Source organism: Strix aluco, chromosome 8 (genome assembly GCF_031877795.1).
Source record: "Strix aluco isolate bStrAlu1 chromosome 8, bStrAlu1.hap1, whole genome shotgun sequence".
NCBI lineage: Eukaryota > Metazoa > Chordata > Aves > Strigiformes > Strigidae > Strix > Strix aluco.
Window position 1 is genome coordinate 33641909 of NC_133938.1, and position 21525 is coordinate 33663433.

General features: G+C 40.0%; 1 protein-coding gene across 1 annotated transcript in view; it reads left to right on the forward strand.

Moving 5' to 3' along the window:
• The window catches only part of HMCN1 (hemicentin 1), a 206680-nt gene that overhangs the window by 51123 nt on the left and 134032 nt on the right, over nucleotides 1–21525 (forward strand). The window contains exons 6-11 of the mRNA XM_074833139.1: nucleotides 1521–1627; nucleotides 8548–8668; nucleotides 9229–9492; nucleotides 9752–9896; nucleotides 14010–14131; nucleotides 19727–20002. Of these exons, the coding sequence (XP_074689240.1) occupies nucleotides 1521–1627; nucleotides 8548–8668; nucleotides 9229–9492; nucleotides 9752–9896; nucleotides 14010–14131; nucleotides 19727–20002 (1035 nt within the window). The remainder of the gene's footprint in view (nucleotides 1–1520; nucleotides 1628–8547; nucleotides 8669–9228; nucleotides 9493–9751; nucleotides 9897–14009; nucleotides 14132–19726; nucleotides 20003–21525) is intronic.

Consider the following 21525-nt stretch of genomic DNA (forward strand, 5'->3'; position numbering starts at 1 on the left):
TTTGGATATATGCACTGCTGATATTTATATTGTTCCAGATGTACCATTTTTTTGACTGAGAGGAAACTGGAAATCCTCCCTATTCTGACCACTTCATCTCACCTCCATCTACTTTCTTACTGTTTGTCCTCACATTCCAAATTTCTGGACATTTTTGTTTTTCATGTATTTATGTAGTTACTGAATCATCAGTTAGGGGTTATAGGTGATGGTTGTTTCTTATTTGTTGAAAGGTAAGCCAAAGTCTGGATTCTTTGAACTGTGAGAGCATTCAGAATCAAACCCTGTCTCATGTGCCCATCTCTAGCTGAACAGTGTGTGATGGGAAGTGCAGTGACAGATTTGGTTGTGAATTTGTAACTCAAGATATTTTGAACAAATCTATTGTTCATGGTTATGCTGATGCCTTAGGAACCTGGAACAGCACTCCAGAAATATATTCAGATCATACTTTGTATTCTCTGAATGACTTTTGGCTAAGGATATAGCTTAAGTTTTAGTATCTTGGAAATATTTTATCCCTGCAATATAATCTGGTCTGTCCTCTACTGAGGCATTCTTCTTTGTTTACAGGAAATTTGCTCAGTGTCTCTCTTCAAACCATGATAACACACAATCCCGGGTGCAGCTGTCAGGCTTAGCTGAAGCTTTGACCCCATCTATGCGTTTTCCTTTCCCATAGGTCAGCTCGGTGCATCTAAATCCACATAGTTTCAGTAATGTCAGTTGAGGCATGTCTAAGGTCTTAAAAATTGACACTGGGGCGTCCCATTCTCAACTTCACCTTTCCTTTTAGTGTTCTGAAAGAGCAAGATGTGTTTTAGTGCTGATGGTGCTTCATAGTCAGCCCTGAGGGAGCAGAATGCCTCCATAGAGAGCCAGTTCCTGCGTACAACCATCCATGTGTTTGCATGCGTAGGTGTACATATCAAGTGTGGTATGGTGCAGTATGAAAACTGGCTCTCTTTTATTGATGTCTAGGATGGCTAACAGCCTAAATTCCCTGTGAGGATCTTGTGTGCGTTACCCCACTTAATCACATGCTAATGCCCATCTGCCAGAAGAACCTGGCTTATCAGTGTTTTTACTTGTGGAGTTTATCTTGCTTGACATAGGTCTAGAGGATGGAAGAGTGAGTGGGCTGGCAGGTAGGTCAGGGTAAGTATGCTCTAGGATCTCCTTTGAGGGAGTTTGCTTCCATGCTGCCTCCTTTCACTGAGAGCAGAGTATTTTCTGTGAAGAGGAGAATTTGTTTTACTTACAGTTTCTGGGTTTCCCACAGCTCTGTATTGTTGTAGGCTGTATTAAATTTCCCAAGTGAATGAAAAGAGGGAAAATAAATGAGCACTTTTAATACTTGGGCAAAGAATTACAGGGAATTTTGACTGTTCTAAATGTCATTGACCACTAAGTAGCCAGTAAGTGAAATATCAAAAATACATCAGTACAGAAGAACAGTATTGTATTTACTCTCTGTGTTGTTTTAAGCAATACTGTATTTACTGGGGTTTTCTTTTTAGGCAAGCAGATCAGTAAAGGATCAGGACTGAATGAGTTGCTAAATATCCACAACTCTGCAAAGGTAGTAAATGTCAAAGATCCAGAGCCTGGAACATGGACAGTTAAGGTAAAGTTACTGCAGAAATCATGTATGACTTGTCCTATAGCTTACAAGGGGGTTGTATAATGATTTACTACATTATTTATCATAGGTATTCATAGAAGAGTTTGTGTTATAATAAATGAACTTTCTGACCTATGTGTTGTGACCTATTCTGAAGGTAGTAGTATAAAATTCTCATCAAGATAACATATTAGACATTATTATCTTAAGTCAAATCCTTAGGTCATCCTTTTCCTTTGGATGGAAAAAGGATGAAGTGAGCACCAAAGTTTTGGAGTGTAGTGAGCAGATACTCTCTGTAGTGAGCATGGGCACAGAGGGGCTGTGCTGTGGAGATGATGTGCACTTTTCAGGCCAGAGATTTCATTAGCACGTTCACAAAGTCGATAAATACACATTTAATTCAAACTCCTTATCAGTAAATTATTTAAATACTACAGCATGTAAATAAATTTGCTCATGTGAGTGCTATCCTAGCACATACAGTTGCAAAATGAACCCCGAAGGATTTGGAAATGCTAAGAAGTTAAGATCAACATGATTAGCAGTAATAACCAAACAAGAAAGGATCATTAAGACTCAGAGGCTAAAATGGTCTTCTTGGAACTGCCTGTAGCAACTTAATGTGACCCCTTGATCAAGCTCCCTAGGCCAAAGGTTGCTGCTCCCACAACAGTCTGTAGGAACGTTCCCCAGGTGTTTGGCTGAAAGCTCCTTACACTGAAGACGATCAGTGTGCACTGCAACAGATGAAGAGCAATCCTTCCTGCTGGTTCTGAGAGTTGTAGCAAGTAGCCAGCTCCTGGGTGAAGATACATTAACATACTTCCTTCTGAAATGAAAGAACAAAATGCCCTAGTGATGAAAGGGCCACTTGGAGCTATGGTTTTACGGGATGGGTGACCATGCTAGTTTCAGCGTTTGCTGTTGGTCACGTGTTCCTGTGGGTGCCATGTCATGGTTGAGGCATGTGGTGAACAACGTGTGTAAGTGCAATAACCTGCAAGAGCACTTATGACCTGTTGCTGCACAAAGAGCTTGGAGCTGTGAATTGAAGCCAGTGTAGCTGAAATCTTTACTCTTTATAGATCAATAAATGTATGTATAAAGTAGATGTAGATTAGGAACAGAAAATAAATTGCTTTGACTAGCCTTAACCCCTAATTTAGCAGAAATTCCAGTTAATACCTTGCTTAGACTAGTGTTAACCTCTAATTTAGCAGAGATTCCACTTAACACAGTGTATCAGGCCAAAAGTTGCTTACCTGCAGCTGTAATAAGGAAAGAGGATAATCAAGAGCACTCTTAGAATAATCCAGTAAACTGGAAGATGAAGCTTGGGACTTGGCTAGACTTAGGCAGCCTAATGTACGTATTAATAATTTTGCTTTATACAGTATTCATTATGTCATTTTAATCAACTGTTCAAAATCTAATTGTACCAAATGTGAATGAACTGTTAAAACTTAAAGGATTGCGTTATGGATAACATGGTATTTACAGAAACTGAAGAACTAGCCCCAACATTGGTTTTATGGCTGGATGCTGATGTTTCAAAACACTGAAATGTATTAGCTAACAAATGACACCCCACTACCACGCCTTAAAATCTGTGCAAGACCTAACGGTGGTTATGTAGAAATCACACTATTTTGTGGACAGACTATCTTCAAACTATTTAAATAAAGTTGAATCTGTACCTTGAGCTGGTTCGTAGGGGGCAGCATGCTGTGACACATGTGCTTAGAGTGGGGGAGAGGAAGGGAGGTGTAATGAACTGTTAAGTTTTACATCATCTTCTCAACTCTGTGATGTAATTGTAGCCTAAACTGACTCATGCTTTGTCTTGCTGTTGTATACTTCTTTACATAGGTAAAGCAGCATGATCCCAGCTATCCTCAATTGATGTGGAAACAATCATACTGGTATAGGTCCCTTCCAGTTGAACTGTTCTATTCTAGAAGTGTAAATACTATATTGTCGTTTTTGGAGGGGAAGTCACCCGTGTAAGATACCTTTATAGCCAATTTCACAATGAGGTGTGCTGAATGGATGCATGCTGTGTATTGTCTCTGCTATATGCACAGACGTAGTTTGTAAAGGGTCACTAATTCGCATACAGCACTGTAGGAAACTATTGATGCTGCTGCAGAACTGGAACTAGAAAAGCATGTTGAGCTCAGCAGCTTTATAGAGAATTGTTTGAATGTCTGTCTATGCTTCCAGGACCAGAAATGCTGAAAAACTTGTTACAGAGACACCCTGATGGTCTGTTAAAAAGATAAAATAAATAAATGGTTTGGGTCCTGCTGGACTTAGTAACTGGACATACTGAGGACTCTTCCTACAGTCAGTGCCTTAGTGTTCAATTCAGTAGCTTGTTGGAGGCTTTTAGGTTAATTGTGCATTCTAGTAAATGTTCAGTGCCCTAGAACACAGAGAAACGGTGCAGAAAAAGCAAAAGCGCTGTGTGCTCTCTCCCTGGCCCTGCATGGCTGTTGCTAAGCCTTTCTGGAGCTGAGCCATGTGGAACCACTTGTGTATGCCTGCACTGCCTTGCCCAAATTTCTGGATTCCAGGAATTGCTGAGAGAAGAGCTTGCCACTCTTATAGGCTCAGTGTGTAACACCCATCAGAGCTAATAAGCTCTCCTAAAGCCGGGACTGGCACTTGGCATGGTGCAAAGTGCCAAATGGCTCTGCTGGAACCAGGCCAGCATGCTCAGCTAGATGCAAGCCAGTCCCAGCCAAAGCATCAGGCTGCTCCTACAGTGAGGGTTTTTAAGGTGTTTGGTTTTTTTTTTTTTCAGAGCTCAGCATAATGCTGTCTCCAATTCTATGGAGAATAAAACAAATATTTTGAGCTTAAAAAAAAATTGTCTTGAATATAGCTGAAATATTTTAATTACTTTAACTTTTATGAGCAAACCAGGTCATATTTAGGCTTGTGCAAACAGCTTATATTGGTGATTGTCATGTGGAAGTGCAAAAAATTGCCCTTTTAGTATGGTAACAAATCATGGTGAGCTAAACAGTATTAGCTGCTACTAAATCAACTGGAGAGTGATCAGTCCAAGAAGATTCCACCTTAATCCGTGAACAAGTGTTAGTGCAGTTTCAGTGCTCAGTGAAGTCTTTTAAATCACAGGTTTGGGTAATATAAAACGCACAGTATGCAGTCCAGTTGCCTACTGTGCTTCAGGAGGCTTCCAGTTGCCTTCGGGTACTTCAGGACATCAAATCTGGGCATGCATGTGTATTTTGTATAAATAAGTTTTCCTTTCAGGTCTGCTATAGTACCCTTGTTTTACAAGGTGACAGGAGCCTTTTCAAAGAGCAATGACATGAGGTGAGCACGTGGATTTTCTCTCCACAGTGGATCAGTGAACAGTACAGGCTTTGTGCAGAGGGAAGCATACTTCTTCAGAAAGATGGTCCTGCTGTTGCATGTGTTTTCTGTGCCTCAGAGCTAGCTGTGAGATTAAATCTACCTGCTGGTCCTACTGCTGAGATACCTACCAAGAGGTGGGCCTCAACAGGAACAGTCTGACTCGTTTAGTAGGTGAAGAAGCATCAGTTTGCTTTTGCTAAATCACTCCTGCAAAGACCTGTCCTATGGACTCCTCGTCAAAGATTTCTCTGGAGCAGTTTGGGAGGTGTCCAACATGTTGCAAATAAGTTACCTGCAAGCCCCAGGACAGCAGCATTAGAAAGCAGTTGTGTTTACTCCTTAAAGGCCTTGCCTGCCCTGCGTTTCCAGCCAAAAAGGCTGGTGAGTGGTGGAGGTGTATCAGTGGGAAGAGGCAGAGGTGAGAAGCCATCAGTCAGCTGCTGGTTTGTTCTGGGGTTAATCAATAGGCTGTAGCTCTTCCAGCTCAGCAATGCCACAAAAACTTCCCTGCTGCACAGAGTTAAATGATGATCTGTGTGATTGAGGAAAGGAGAGGAAGAGCAATGAGAAATCGGCAGAATCACACAGAATCACAGAACTGTCTAGGTTGGAAAAGACCTTGAAGATCATCCAGTCCAACCATTAACCTAACACTGACCGTTCCCAACTACACCATGTCCCTCAGCGCTATGTTGACCTGACTCTTAAACACCTCCAGGGATGTGGACTCCACCACCTCCCTGGGCAGCCCATTCCAACGCCTGACTACCCGTTCTGTAAAGAAATGCTTCCTAATATCCAGTCTAAACCTTCCCTGGTACAACTTGAGGCCATTACCTCTTGTCCTATCACTCATTACTTGGTTAAGAGACTCATCCCCCCTCTCTGCACCCTCCTTTCAGGTAGCTGTAGAGGGCCATGAGGTCTCCCCTCAGCCTCCTCTTCTCCAGACTAAACCCCCCCAGTTCCCTCAGCCGCTCCCCATCAGACCTGTGCTCCAGACCCTGCACCAGCTCCGTTGCCCTTCTCTGGACACACTCGAGTCATTCAATGGCCTTTTTGTAGTGACGGGCCCAAAACTGATCACAAGAACAGCAGGAAGACTTGGCTGTTCTTGTGATCAAGACATGTCTTTAGTGACTGCTGCTGTTACTCCCTTACACCTGTGTAGTGAAATGCAGCTGGTTCCATGGAGTGTAATGACAAGCCAGCCCAGAGTGATTTCCACTGAATAAGAATGTGCTTTAAAGCCTAATTCAGTTATGTATCTCCATCACTGTAAATATATATATAAAAATATAGCTGTTGCAATTAAAAATTATTTAGCCATTGTGGCTGGGTTTTTCTGCTGTGTGAAAATTAAGAGTTTGTTTTACAAAACCCCATGCATTTTGTCATACATTTGTTTATAGAGATCTGCATTTTGAACAATTTTGTGTTGTTTGTAAGACAGGAAAGCATTTTTCTTCCTGACATCTGTGACAAATATACATTTGCTCTTTTTGTCATACTCATCGAGTCTGGGAGGAAAAACACTAATGTACAATACCAGTAATCCATGTTAAACTACAAATAATGAAGAGAGTCTTGACAAAGGTACTAATCAGAAGGCCATCCTTTGGGATGAAATTTTTTCTTTGGTGTTTGCATAAGAGTGCCAGCTCATAGGCATGACAATAATAGCTGCATTTATTGTTACTGTAAATGGTAAAATTTTATAAGACTTATTCTAGCCTTAAGAATTCACAAGTATCCAAAGGTCTGAATAATTAATGAAGAGAAATAACTTCCCATTGTGTTTTTCTATGGAGTGTTTACTTGGCTTTAGTCGCTGGCTTGTTTTGTTTGCACTAAGATTTTAAGGATTTTAATTGTGACTGAACACTTAAAAAAAAAAAATCTTTGAAAAGTTTATCCACACCATAAATTCCTTATACAGATGCACAAGCTATAAAAAGAAGAAACTGTCACTTGGTTTGTCTAATGAAATTTTAACTGCCAATTAACGCTTGATAACATGAGTTGTTTGCCACACTTAAATATTTCTTTGTATTGTTAACAGCTGGTTTATATAAAAAAGGCTTTAGCAGTGATTTTTGAGGTGAAAGGCTAACCAAATAGAAGCACATAGAGGTTGTTTTAATCAGATAGACGTCGATTTGTCAGTGTCTAAATGGCTGTCCCTAGGCAGTTAGTTATAAGAAACAACTGTTTAACATTCATATGCAGCTGTATTAGAGGTGGTTACTGAACTGAAGGAATCATGTATTTGAGAATGGATCAGATAATACTCTATAGATAGATAAAGATCAGTGAAATGATTTTATTTTAACACTTATTCTCTTTCACATTGCAAGTCTTGTGTGCTGCATTGTCTCCCTGAACAAAAACTCAGAGTCAGTTCTACTAACTGCTGATTTGATCTTGGTATGATATAGCTTAGATATCACTCTTTACAGCCTTCTGAATCTTTTTTTTTTTTTCTGCTGTTCTGGCTGAAATTATCCATGGGTTTATCATTAAGTCTGTCAAAATCTACAGAACTCCAGGCTCAGTGTGGTGCAGCAGTGTTTTGCTGTGGGGTTTTTTGTTTGTTTCTAACACCTGAAGGGTTTGGAAGTGGGTGAGGACAAAAAGCCTTGGATTCCTGTGTGCTCTTGGCAAGTAGCGGTCATCCTTTTCTTTCTCAGCACAGAATGATAGAAAGTAACTTAAAGAAGATAAAGTAATTATAAGACTGAGGACTTGCATATAAGCTCCTCTCTATGCTCAACATAAAGTTGAGGGTTTTCAACAGTAGGTGGACAGGTGGAGGTTTTTTGTGATTTATTTTTTGCTGATTCAACCAGACTGACAAGGTGGAGGGGTGGATGGTGGAGAGTAGAGGTGAGAGGTACTTCTGCTTCCTCTGCTTTTCCACTGAGATTTTGGCTGGGAGAGAGAGGAACCTCTAATATACTGTACTGATTGAGGTGGGTCTGTACTTGCCACTTGTTTCTCGATATGCAGTGCCTGTGATGTTTGCATATGCCTCATGGGTCAAATTAGTTTTGTGTGTATTTAAAAAGGGAGCTTACTAAAAAATAAAAAGGTAAGAAATTATTTTAGAACTGGAAGTAAATTGTTTGTACATATCTTAACAGAAAAATCAGTGTAAAATTTTTGCTGATGACTTCTGTTTCATTTACTATTTTGTAGTATACTTTATAATGGTCAAAATCCCAACTTTCAGACAGTCTCCCATTACAGTCACTGGCATGTGACAAGTAGATGTTGATATTGTATGTCTGTGGTGTGATTTACCTCCAAGACAAATTGTCTCTCTTTGCTGACCCCACAATTGTAGGGTCTGGTATCTAAAAGTAAAACTTTGTTAAAGGTGTTTTTACCTACAGCTTTTGACATAGCCCCCCTTTCTGTCTTGGTTTTAATGAAAGCTGAAGTCTGTTTACTGAACTCAATGGGTACATCAGAATCTCTGCAATTCCTGAAATGCTAATTATGCACATGGTCTTTCACTCTTGCTTTTTCAGACCTCGAGCAGTGGAAGGCACTCTGTTCGCATCACAGGTCTCAGCACTATTGACTTCCGAGCTGGATTTTCTAGGAAGCCAACATTAGACTTTAAAAAAACATCCAGCAGACCAGTGCAAGGTTTGTCTCCATTTTAGTCCATACTAAAGAATAACTGACTTGGGGCACCCAGAATCGAGTAGAACTATATGATGATGTGTCTGGTGAAATCTGGGGCTGCTGTTGGTTGGTTCTCGGGCCTTGAAAGTGTGGGAGCAGCCAAGGTTCCTGTTTTATCATACTATGGTGTTATTTTGTATTAGCTTGGCGTTTTTTTTGTGTCACAAATCCAGGTATTTTTAGCTATGAAATGCCTCAAAATTGCAACACTGTTTCTGTTACTTTTGGAGCTTCAGAGAAAGCCTTTGGCTCTGGGGCATGGTGAGGAGTTAATAAAGAGGCTGCTATTTTAGAAACACCTGTTGGACATCAGTAATTTAAACCTGAATCCGTGCTGTGTCTCCTGACAGCTAATAAGCAGAGCACAGCTTAGTACAACTTAGTTTTTTGCTGCTTAGTAAGGGTTGAAACTGAATGGTGCATTCATGGGGTAATAAGCCATACATATGGAATTTAACCTTTCCTTTTTTTAATTATTTATTATTTTTAGCACTTAAAATTGCATGTTTCTGTTTTTCTAGGGATTCCTACCTTTGTGCTGCTAAATACCACGGGGATCTTTCTTCCAGCTAGAGTAGACCGACTGGAACTTCTGAGTATTACAGGGGAACTTCTTAAGACCTTGCCTGTGAAATACTATCCTGACAGAAAGCCCTATGGACTATGGAATATTTCTGACTTCATTCCACCAGATGAAGCTTTTTTTGTTAAAATAATGGGCTATGACAAGGATGATTATATTTTTCAGAGAGTTTCAAGTGTTTCATTTTCTAGTATTACTCCTGGTAAGAGATTTTAACTTGAATGTACATTTGCCATATCTGAATCAGTTAAAATTGATACCTACTATCTTTTTCAATCTTAGACAAGTACTTTCTGTGCTATTGCCTGCTAGAGTTCTATCTCTAGATTGTGATGGACAAGCTAATGTTATTATCTAAGTGTAACTTTATCAGAAGTTGAATTTCCTTTTAATAAAAGGAAGAGATGGAATATATGTTAGTAGCTGTTAATAATCTTTTGGGGAATATTTGCTTTCTTCAGATGCTCCAAAAGTTACAATGCCCACCAAGACTCCAGGGTATTATTTACAGCCAGGGTCTGTTCCTTGCCACGTAGAAAGTCTTATACCTTTTACTCAGCGTTTTACTAAAAATGGAGTAAAGCTAGGAGTGGATCAGTTCTTCAAGTAAGTAGTGACATTTTTTTTCCCAATACTGTTTCATTTCCTAGTTATATCCTGTGATTTCCATTTACTATTTACTATTATATACTGCTTGTACCCCATTACTTGCATTCTGTTACTTTTAGTGATATTCATTAGGGAGTCTGTATTCTGTGGTGAGATTTATAATATATATGCACATTTGAGGAGGGTGTGCACTCTGCATAGATGATGAGATTACATGGTTCTGGCCAAAATCCTCCTCAAATGTGTGCTCTTAAATTGGGTCTAAAAGTCTAGAAGGCAAATGCTTTTAATTTTTTAAAAGTTATGTAAAGTAGATCAGTAACTAGCTTTTCTTCTGGAACACACCCCTCGCACCCTCTCTGCCCCTCTCCTCCCCGTGACACATAGATGATTACATAAATGATTATGTAACATACATTAATTGCTTTCTTTTTAATGGCCTTCCATGGATGCCCTAGAAGTCTGTCTTATGACCTACCCTAGAAAATGTTCTTCTTCGTGAAGTCTCTCAAAATAGGAAAACTTATGCTGAATATACTGGAAGGCTCTTCAGAGTTCTGTGTAGAAAATGGATTGCATGCTCGTTCTCTGTAGAATGAGATAAGAACAGAATAAAGAAAAGAAAGAATTAAAATGCTTATAAAGTCCATCTTGTAATTCTGGTAGCTGAAAACAAAAGGGAAGTATGTATTAGAAAAGTGTTGGCAGCCTCTTGTAAAGCCTGAAGCACTTCAGGAGAAGACTGAAGGCTAAGTTTAATGTTCAATAGCAGGTACATGACTACCAAAATAAATATATTCTGGAGCTCCCTTGTACATTGGCAGTGTGAAGTGCTGCAACTCTTTTTTTTTTTTTTTTTTTCCCCTCTAATGAGGTGCTCTTTACATGTAGTCAACCCTGGCACGTAGTTTAACAGCTGTGTAATTTTTTCTATTCTTTAGTTATCAAACCACACACTGCTACTCCTTACTTTTCACATGTCCAGCACCTTTATGACTTTTCATTTTCATATTACAGACCAGATGAATGAACAGATCGTCCCAGTTAATTTAGCAAAATATATCTCAAGCCAAATATTATTGTTCACAGTTAAATAGGATCTAATTTGGCTTGTCTTGTCTGCATTTTATTAGTAGTGAAGTTCCATACAGGATTTGTCCAGTTTACTAGTTCAATGCAGATTTGAGCTGCATTATTGCTCTGCATTGAAGGAGTTTCGGTTTTGTTTTGGTGACAAGATGTCATCTTTACTCAATTTTTTTTTTTAAATACTTATTTCAAAAAGTAAATGGTTTATAAGCTGAACTTTACAGTTCTATCATGACAGTTGTCTATGTGGAAGTACCATTAGGATTAATCTAGGTTAAGGGTTCTTGAAGTGAACATACTTTAAAAATTTTTTTCTACTTTGATTCCAGAGGTACTATAAGTAATGCGTAGGAAAAAAAAAACAACTTCTCTAAAATTGCAACGCTTTGTTTTTCTAGATTTTGGCATCCTGTGGTGGTCTAGTAAGAAAATTTGGAATTTAATTAATATCCCAGTGCATTTCTGACAAGTCTGATTTAGGAGACCAAGAACAGTAGTTAAACATCTCATTCCAGCGGGAAATCAGTGGGAACTGAGAATAATGTGTCTTTAAAATCCATTCTGTATTGTAGATGGCAGATCCAACCAACACTGCAAAGGTCAGAATCAACAAAAATAATGTGTGACATTCTGACAAGAAATGCAATCCATTTAGTTAATTAAAACAATAATTTTTTTTAAATTACTTTGAATCAACTGATATTTGTGGTTGTCAGTCAAGTCTAGTATCTGATCTGCTAAACCATGCAGATATATATCCCTCCAAACTAGGTGTTAACTAGTGTGGTATGAGTGAATCTTAGGCTTTGGCTCACTCATGTGAGCCACAGCCTGCTGCTGGGAACTCCCCAGGTGAAAATGTGATAATGAGTGTGGTGATTTGTGGTGACCAAGAGGGAAGGTTAGATGCAACATGGATATCACTGTGCTCTCTGCCAGTGTTTCTGCAGTAACTAGTAACGAGGATGTAATTTGGTCTTTGGATTTTGCAACTTGACTAAGGGAGCACGTTTGTATTTTCCAAACCGACTAGATAAGCAGCTTGAACAGCAAATCACATATGTTGTAAAGTGATTTGGGTAAATAAACGACTTGATGCTAAAAGGTGCTGCGTTATCCCAATAACACGTTGCAAAGAGTTGTGTGCAGTTACTGCTTTTTAGAGTCAGTGCCAACGTGTGTAGCAGATGTCTGGAGGTGTGTGTTACTGTTGCCATTGTTGTATTTGATTTTTATTTATTAGACCACTGCAGGTCTGTTTGCCATGCTTTTCCACTCTATAGACACATTTCCTTTTATGCTTCCATTCTCAAGGCTTACATGTTCCACATCTGGGGCATAGCAGAAGTTGGGAATAAAGAAGAATAGGATTGCATAACTTCACTTTTGACATATTTTCCATGAAAAAGAGTTTCTCACTTTTTACTTGGAAGAAACATGACCCTGTTCTTTAGTGTTGGCAGTTATTGCCATGTCCATTTGCCAGCATTGCACTGTAAAATGTCATAGATTTGATGTATGATATATTAGGTTATCTAGAGTAAGTATGAAGTAAAAGAGAATCAGTAGGAAGCCATTTAAGGTCACTCTATACTGTTTTCATTTGTGGTGTAGTTGGATTGTCTGTCTCATGGTGCTCCAGCATTGAACTTTCTTGAATATTCCAAGTCTCTTTTGTTCTTTCTGTACCCTTTAAGAGTTGATAAATCAATCTATTCAGACAAACAAGAGACAGAGGATTCACTTATTTAGTGTTTTCCCATAACATGGCAATTACTTGCCAAAGCTATCGTGGATATTTTAGTGCTCATCAGTTTTGTTTATATGCCATAGCAACAGGCCACAGGGAGCACTGGGACACTGCATAAGAACCACTGTTTTGCTCATTTATGTCATCATCTGTGTGTCTGCACCATTGTATAAAACGTGGGTTTGAATGCTTGAGAAGCTGTAAGAGTGTTCAGTTTTTAAGCACATGTAACCACCAGTCAGTGTAGTTAGACTTTTATTCTCTTCTTGGCTTTAACATTGTATGTGATAGGCAATAATACCATGTGTCTATCAGCTTTGCCCTTGCTGTGATTTACAGAAAAAAATGCAAGTATTTCTCTGGATTCCTGTTATATTATCTTGCATCTCTTCTGTACCCACCCTCCATTTTCTGTCTTGAATCTGTTAATTCTGTCTTTATATGTGTTGCACTGTTTGTTTTTGTATGGCTATGCAACCAATGTGCACAATATTGGGTTATCATACTTATTGCTGGTCATAAGTTCAGAGGTGCAGCCAGCAGAGCAGAAGTCAGTCATCATCTTACTGATACTTCACATTTTGTTGGATTGTAAATGCTTGGGATGGACTACCTGTCCCTGCAGTTTAAAAAGTACAGAGAGCTGCCTGGATGTAGCAGTCATCTTGTAGTAGGGTAGATGCTGCCCTCTGTATGAACCTAATAGTGGATTTGCATATAGAGGGGAGGAAAGTAGATTGTATCTGGTAAAGGATGGGGTCTCCTTTATGTGTAGCCCCTATCTGTACCTGTGAGCTTGAGAGGCTCAGGCTGGGAGGACGAACCCTTGTTGCTCTTGCTGGTAAGACCCACAGGTTTGGTACCACGTACTGGCTCTATGTAGAAACCTGTTGGTATTAAGGAAAGGTATTATCTCGAGTAGTAAAGCTAACAATAGAGTATGAGCAGCTGAGTGAATGACTCCAAATACAGTGGTTTTAGTCATTATGTGACAACTGTTGATATATGCTAAAAGCATATTTGTAGATGTGCAAATGAGACATTCTGCAAAAACTTAGATTTCTGACTTAGCAAAAACTAAGAAGCCTGACAATGTACATATAGTTTCTTTAAATAAAATCCATAAAGCTAGATCCAATGTGATTCATCAGAGAGTCTGTTTTTCCTCTTAATTATTGTGAAAATCTCCTGTATCTGTAGTCAGGAAACCAAGTTCTTGTACCTCTTGATTCCTTCAGGAATTTAGATAGTATGCACTTTTCTTCCTCCAGAGAATCATCTAGTATGAGTTGGGAAATTGCCCAGGTCTCCTTGCCTGATGAAGGCTTTTATGAATGTATGGCAACTAGCAGTGCAGGAACCGGCCGTGCACAGACGTTTCTGGATGTATCAGGTGAGTAGCAGTCCATCCTTCGACACTGAGATGTGGTGACATATTGTGATGGAATGCTTAACAGAGAGCAATGGCACTTGGGGCCAGTAAAATACATTTCCAGTTCTAAATATATTGTGTTTTTTCTCACCCATATACACAAATGTGCTGATGTTGTTTTAAATATTAACATTGAATTTATTCTAATTAGTTCCCACTATCAATTGGGCTTGCAGAATAGATGTGGCCTGTAGAAGCAGAAATAGAAATCTGAGATTTCAGTTGTTCTCATTTTTATTTCAGGCTGTAGCAATTGTATGTTCACTTGATTGAATGTATACATGAGGAATTATGAAAGTTGTATTCAAAAGTTTTCTGCTTTTTTTTTAAACAGTATTCAGTAAATTGTTGGAAATCTCATCTATTACCTTGAATTTTTTAAAAGCGAGTAACTAGGATGAAGGAAGTAAAAATGAGGAATAAATCGGGCTAATCACAAAGATAATTTTGAATAAACAGTAGTGTTTGGTTACTAGCTTCAAAATGGCTAGCAATCTATCCAATAGATAATTTTAATCACTTTTAAAAAAAAAAAATGTAAAATGTTCCTAACTTCATAACTAGTTGTCCTTTAAATTGAGATTTTTATAAATCGGGTCATCCGCTTAGTATGAGTTGTTGTGCCTTATGTGTTAAAGCAGTTTCAAAGCATAAAGCTCAGATACTCCACTTGCTGAGGAAGAGGGAATTTTCCTTATATAAGTTAATGACCTGTTGAGACTTGGGGCACTAAGTTATTATGCCCCATTAATTATTACTGAAAGCTATTTGTAGTAAGAAAATCCTTCTGAAAAGTGAATAGTGTCATCCTGGTTAAACTTTGGACATAGAAATTTGGAGTGGGATAAAGGGAGAGAGTAAAGTTGGCCTTCTGTGAAGGGGAAATACAAGGCTACGCTGCTTGTGTACTTGTGACTGCTGGGCTATGGGGATGTTGTTGCCTGTGGATTATGATGTTGAGAGTTTCCATTGCAGGTCAGTTAGAAATGTTTCCCAAAGTAAAGCAACAGGCTTTACTTCAAAAAGTTAATCCTTTTACTCTGTCAGAAGAATTTAATTTAAGTAACTGTAAACCAAGATACACCCCAAACGCAATTGGGGAAAACATAAAACCAGGCGTGATCTTGAACTGCTTCAGCAGGCAGTAGAGGTCGTCTGCAGGAAGATGACTGGCAGGAAAAATTAAAAGTTTATGCATGTGGGTGGGTGGATGAAAATCCTCTCCATACTATAGCAAACTTTGTCACTTAATTTTTCACAGTTGCAAAGCAGTTTGAGGGAAAGGGAAAAATAATTTCTATTTTGAAACAAAAATCCATTCTACGTAGCCTTCTGTTTGTGTTGCTCAGGTATCTGTCCTGCAGAAGTGTAAGCTGTTGCTCTTGACTAGGGAAAACACTGGAGCTGAGTCAGTTAATTTACAGTGACAGTGAGGATAGAGCTCTGAACAGCAGTTTGAATTCAGCCTCGGGGTTTCATATAATGGCTTGAAATTGAAGTTGTTTTGTCTTTTATCTCCTGTAGTAGCTAATTCAGGTTAGTTAACTTGGTTTACAAATCATGGTATCGCAAAGCAGTTTAGACTGGAGGGACCTTTGGAAGTTACCTAGTCCGGCTGACAGCTCAAGCAGAATTAACTTTCAAGCTTGATTGCATTTATCAGGAACTTGTCCAATCAAACTTTGAATGTCCCCAAGGATAGAGATTTCACAAGTTCCATGGGCAGCCTTTAGTGCTTAACTACCCCCACTAGGAAAATATTTTGCATGTCTAGTCAGAATTTCCCCTGCTGCATATTATGACCACAGAGTCTCATCTTTTTTTTTTTTTTTTTGTGCTCTGAGAAGACTCTAACTCTGTGTTCTCCAAAACAACCCACTCAGTAGTTGAAGAGGGTGACTATATATCCCTTCACCTTCTCTTTTCCAGGCAAAGATGTTCCTCTCACTGCAGTATGAGCAAATCCAAAGAAACCAGTGTGATATCATTGATTCCATGCAAGGCAAAGTTTGTAGAGAAACAGCCTTCTCATACCAAGTGGTAAATTTGAGGACAGAAACATCCTTTTGGTCAGACAAAGTACTTGAGTAGAATAGAACAGTAACATCAATCCTTCCCAATCTCTAGAGCATTGGTTTATATTTTGGTTACAACCAGGTGGATAGGGTATTCCCATGTGCTTTGGAGGACAAGAAGCTGTTGTATTCTGCCCCAGAAATCATGGGCATAAAGATTCTTGGTTGGGAAGTTGCAACCATCCTCCTCCTCACAGAGAAAAGTGAAAGAGAATCTTAACTTTTTACTTGTGATATTGGTAGCACTTGGAAGTCAAGAGTGATGAGGGGAAAAATTCCAGTATCCTCTTATTTACAGAGCACTGAGAGATCGACTGAGACTGACTTACTATGTAAACATGAGCAATTAGCTCTGGTTTGAGCCATGCAGAGGATTAATGTGAGGGAGATGCTTTGAAATCCTTGTGTACAAGTATTTGGAAGAAAATTACTTGAAATTTCTTCTTTAAGCAATGTAAACAATCTTTTCAAGTATTCTTAGTTTGCCCAGCTGACAGATGGTATATCACAGATAGTCCATTTTGTCAACTGCTGGGTGAAAGGTATTGGAACTGTGTCAACATTTTCTAGTTTCAGAAAAAGTAAACACTTGAGTTTGACTTTGTCTTACTACTATTAAATCTTTAAAATGTCAGATGGCTTGTTAGCTTGTGCAGGCACCTTTACTGGCACTTCAGTTAAGAAGTGTTCTGAATGCAGCTTACGGTTTGGCTGGGGGATTGCTGTGTGTGTGCACTGTTGTGGTAAGAGGCTGGTGTAGTCCAAAAGATGTCGTGCCCCACCGGACTGACATTCAAAAGATGTGGATTTTAGTCCTGTATGGGCCTTCATCTCTTTTCTAAGCTTCTTCAAGTAACGTACCGGGGAAAGCACGAGATTTGTCTTTTCTCCCAAAAAACCCAAAACCTAGAGTGCAGGGGAGAAACTTGATTCTCAGTGAGCAAGTCTGGCTTTTCTCTTGACTCCTCTACATGTGTTAAAATACAGAGTTTTGGTAATAAGGGTGCTTGCTGTTAGGGCCTGTGTGTGTTTGTAGGGAAGCAGCACAGCCAGCGTGCAGCGTATGGGCGATTTGTTACTGTGTGGAGATCTAACATAAAGCTTGTGAACCTCATCGGAGACCCCACATGAGATGTAAATGAGGAGGGGGTTATGGCTGGCTGTGATCTTAGGAGTTACTTTCACCCTTGATAAATAAAGACTTTTGTTTTATTCCCTGTTATGCTTGCTTTTCTTAGGATAATTGTTTTTTAGTGTGTACTGATAAAGATTTGGTCTTGCTCTTACAGCTGTCTTATTTCTGCTAAAGCATCCTACTCAGAATATTATTCACTGCAGATCTTTCCTTTTTCAAGAACCAGTCTGGGGGGAAACAGATGGAATATATATATACATGCTTTTAATGGGAATGCATAAAGTGATACATAGTGTGTTTTCTTTCTCGAACGCTTAAATGTTGCCTCCTTTCAGTGATATCTCAAGAAGGATCAGGATGGCTGCTCCTATTTTAAGCATCTGTGGCTTCAAAGTTTAGTTCCAGTATAAAATTATTACAGCTGCTTTCTTCCAGGAGTGTCATAGAAGTGTACAGATGAGTAGAGTGCAAAGCGAGTAATAACAAATAATGGAAGTTACAACATAAAATATGTACAGATAGGAAGGAAAAGATAATGAAATTACCTAAGATATGAGTAGAAACTGTTAAGGGAATGTTGTAAGTGGCTGCTGCTTTGAGCAGCTCCAGCCTAGGAATTCCTCCTGCCTGGCTGCTGGAGCTCAGCCCCGTGTGCCCAGGGACCTGAGGGGGTCTTTCCCAGACGCACAGACGCTGCTGCCGCTCTCCTGTTTGCACATTTATCAGTAGTGAGCTGAGCAGTTGTCACAGACACACAGAGGACACTGGCACAGCTCCACAGACTGCTACAGAGAAGGTGCTACCTTCCACAGCAGCTACATGCAGGACTTGCATAAAGCTTGGGACAGCCAACTCCCCTCCTCCTCCCCACCTAGTGACTGATGGTCACTAGTGAGAGCACGTACGCACCACCCTCTAGAGCCACGTGCACATCTGCAGATCCCTTGAGTGCTGCCATGGCCCCTCTGTGCCCCTGGTACCCCTGCCCACATCCTGGGCCCTTTACCTGCTTCTTGCCGGCTGTTCCAGCTTGAAGTTTGCTAACAAACTGCACCTTCCCCTGCCACGCATGCCTGGTTTGGGAAAGGTACAGAATTGCCTGAGATCCTTGCCTGCTCCAGTCGCTGGTACTCAGACCCCAGTCCCTCTAGTAGCTGATGCCACTGGCCTGGGGTGCCTACACGCCCTGGTCTGACTCCAGTAGCTGGCACCCAGTCCACTCGCACCAGTCCCCCCAGTAGCTGGCACTTAGTCCTTGCAGGACACACACAGAAGGGATAGGGAGTGAGATTACACAGATAGGGAGTTAAGAAAAGATTTAATAAGACAGGACAGACTGGTGATCAGGCTCAGGGCTCAGTCAGGCAAAAGTACTGTCTGGTGGTTTACATGCAACAGGCCCCTTGTATGCCTCTTTCTGCCACCTCCCTTCTTTGCTCCTCTCTGCTTCACTTCCCCTGCATATTCCTTCATCAGTTTGCATAGTTTGACAGCTCCCCCCCCGCCCCCATCTGGGACCCCCAGGCTTGTGTTTTTATCTGTTGCAAAGTCGAGGTTGGCCCCTCTTTGAAATGATGCTTGTAGATGCTTGATAGCCCATCGGTTAGCATGGCCAAGCTTGTATCTTGTCATTGTCTCTGCTGTTGATGTCTGTCAGGGCGATGTCTCTGTATACTATATTTATTGCCTCCTATTTTCCTTATCCCATTTGATAAGGTCCTTAATGAGATAAAACTTAAGGGAACAGATGTTCTCTCCTTCTGTATTCCCTTACAGAAGTGATCATGAAACGAACTTAATGATGCTTAGAGCAGCTGTTGGCTTGGTTTCATTGTTGCTGTAAGAGCTGCTTGCTAGTAATGTGTCTTTTTTTTCATACAAATCCTGTAAAAAATCTAGTGCATAGCCCATATTCCAGCATGCGTGGTCACACCTCAGAGGCCAGACTGAGACCTGGTGGTGGTCCTGTCTCTTCCTTCTGTTGCTGTGGTGCTCTGAGCTCGTGCTGCCTTTCCCCAGTGTGAGATGAGCTCAAAGAGCAGAGTGCTGCGTCCTCTCTCGTACATTATGTGGTCTTTCATTCGATGTGATACAATAGCTTTTGACCTAATCAGGTGTGTTCTTGTGATGCAAGCTCCTGTCAGACAGCTTAGCACCAGGGGGTGAGGATGCTGCCCTGCATCCTGTTTCTTGGCTTCAGCAATGTTAAATTAAACTAAATATTAAACCAATATTACTGTTTTTTTTTTTAACTCTGTAGTGTACTTGAAATTGTTTGTCAAGATCCACAAATGGAGCAAAGATTCCCACATCTTATTTTGTTGTTATTCTGCTCTTTCTACACAGAGCCACCACCCATGATTCAGGTTCCTAATAATGTCACGGTTGTCCCTGGTGAAGGAGCCATCTTGACCTGCTTAACGTTAAGCACAGTGCGTTACAATCTCACCTGGCAGAGAAACGGCAGGGACGTGAGGCTTAAGGAGCCCCTGCGAATAAGGATGATGAGCAACCTGTCTTTAGAGGTGAAGACTGTAAAGCTCACTGATGCTGGCAAGTACAACTGCATCGCTTCTAATGAGGGTGGATCTACCACAGCATCAGTCTTCCTTACAGTGCAAGGTAACAAGGAAACGGAATGTTAAACTTACTCTGTCAAGGTTTAGAACTTCTTTATCATGTGAGCTGTTTGTCTTAGTAACTTTTGTGTTTTATTTATGCCCACTGATAAAACTGCTTGGAGACTGACAGAACATCATGTAGTTCTTGCCTGTTCTAAAACGGCAGTGGGAGTCACCAAACACCACTAGTGCTCCTTTTGCGAGACCGCCTCGTGCTCTGTGTCTCTGAGTTGTGGTTTGATCCTCCTCCTATAGCTGCCAGTTTAATTGCTGAACAAGGGAATGGAGCCTGAGGTAGATCTGTTGTTAGTGTCTCCTGAAGGTAGAGCACAGAAATAGCCACACACACACACGTGCACACCACTCCTCAATATTTGCAGCCAGCCTCTTCTTTGGGAAAATTTGCAGGCTGGCTACGTGGATTATTTTAAATTTTTTTTGCAGTAAAACTATAACTATATATAAAACTAAATTGGTAAAAGTTTCTGTGTTCATGTGGATTATTTTATATCTCTTTATAACAGAATATTACTTCTAAGTTTTTCTGTGTACTATGTTATTGTGTATCTTTTATAGTGCCAATCAATACAAGCTAAGAATTAATCACAATTTTTTGATTTTATGAAGATGAGAACTTGGAAAATATGTCAGAACTGAAAAAGACAGCATGGGTGAGACCAAACAAAGTCTAGATCTGTGCTGTTGCTGCATACCAGAAACAAATTTAAAAAAAAAATGTATAAATGCAGTAATTAAAAGTATTTGCTCCAAGACAAATTACTGCAGGTTTCTCTCTGCCTTGGTCATGTGGACATTTGAACCTTTGGTTCCTAGCTGCCTGTCGGTGGGTAAGAAGAGCCAGAACTCAAAATGTTTTAGTAAGAAAACTATTCTGTCTGCTTGTAGGGGACTTCTGCAGGATTTCTGCTTGCTGATGGTACTGAGACATATTCTGTGCAGAGTGGGTAGCTTCATTAACTTTGCTGATGTAATTGTAGTACTTGGTTAACTGATGGAAAACTTAGAATTATGGAAAAAAGAAAAATCCAATGGAACTGCCTGCCTTAAGGTACTCCAAAACAGAGAAAGGTCAAAAATGGAGTGGTAGCACTTACCAATAGGATGTAGTTTTTCTTACAGGAAGAGCATATTGGTTTGCCAAGGTGTGGAATAAGTAAGTGTTGCAACCAATTATGTAGGACCTATTACAAAATACATCAGAATGGAGTGTTTCTTCATGGATCTGTTCGAATTGCCCTTAGATGGCTACAGCAGAGTTATAACCATTAAATTTCTAGCAAGGCTGAAAGAAAAAAGGCCATGAAAAAAACTCAACCATCATACATTTGGAAAACTTAGTTTTAAATTCTACAAGATTTTTCCATCAAAACACTCATTCAAGCATATCAAAGGCAACAAGAGAAGTGCCCCCCTCCCTCATTCATCTCTTCCTGGGATTTAGATTTTCCTCCCTAATGTCTGTAGACCAGCTGGGAGCTTTAACACAGTGATCAGATTACTTCT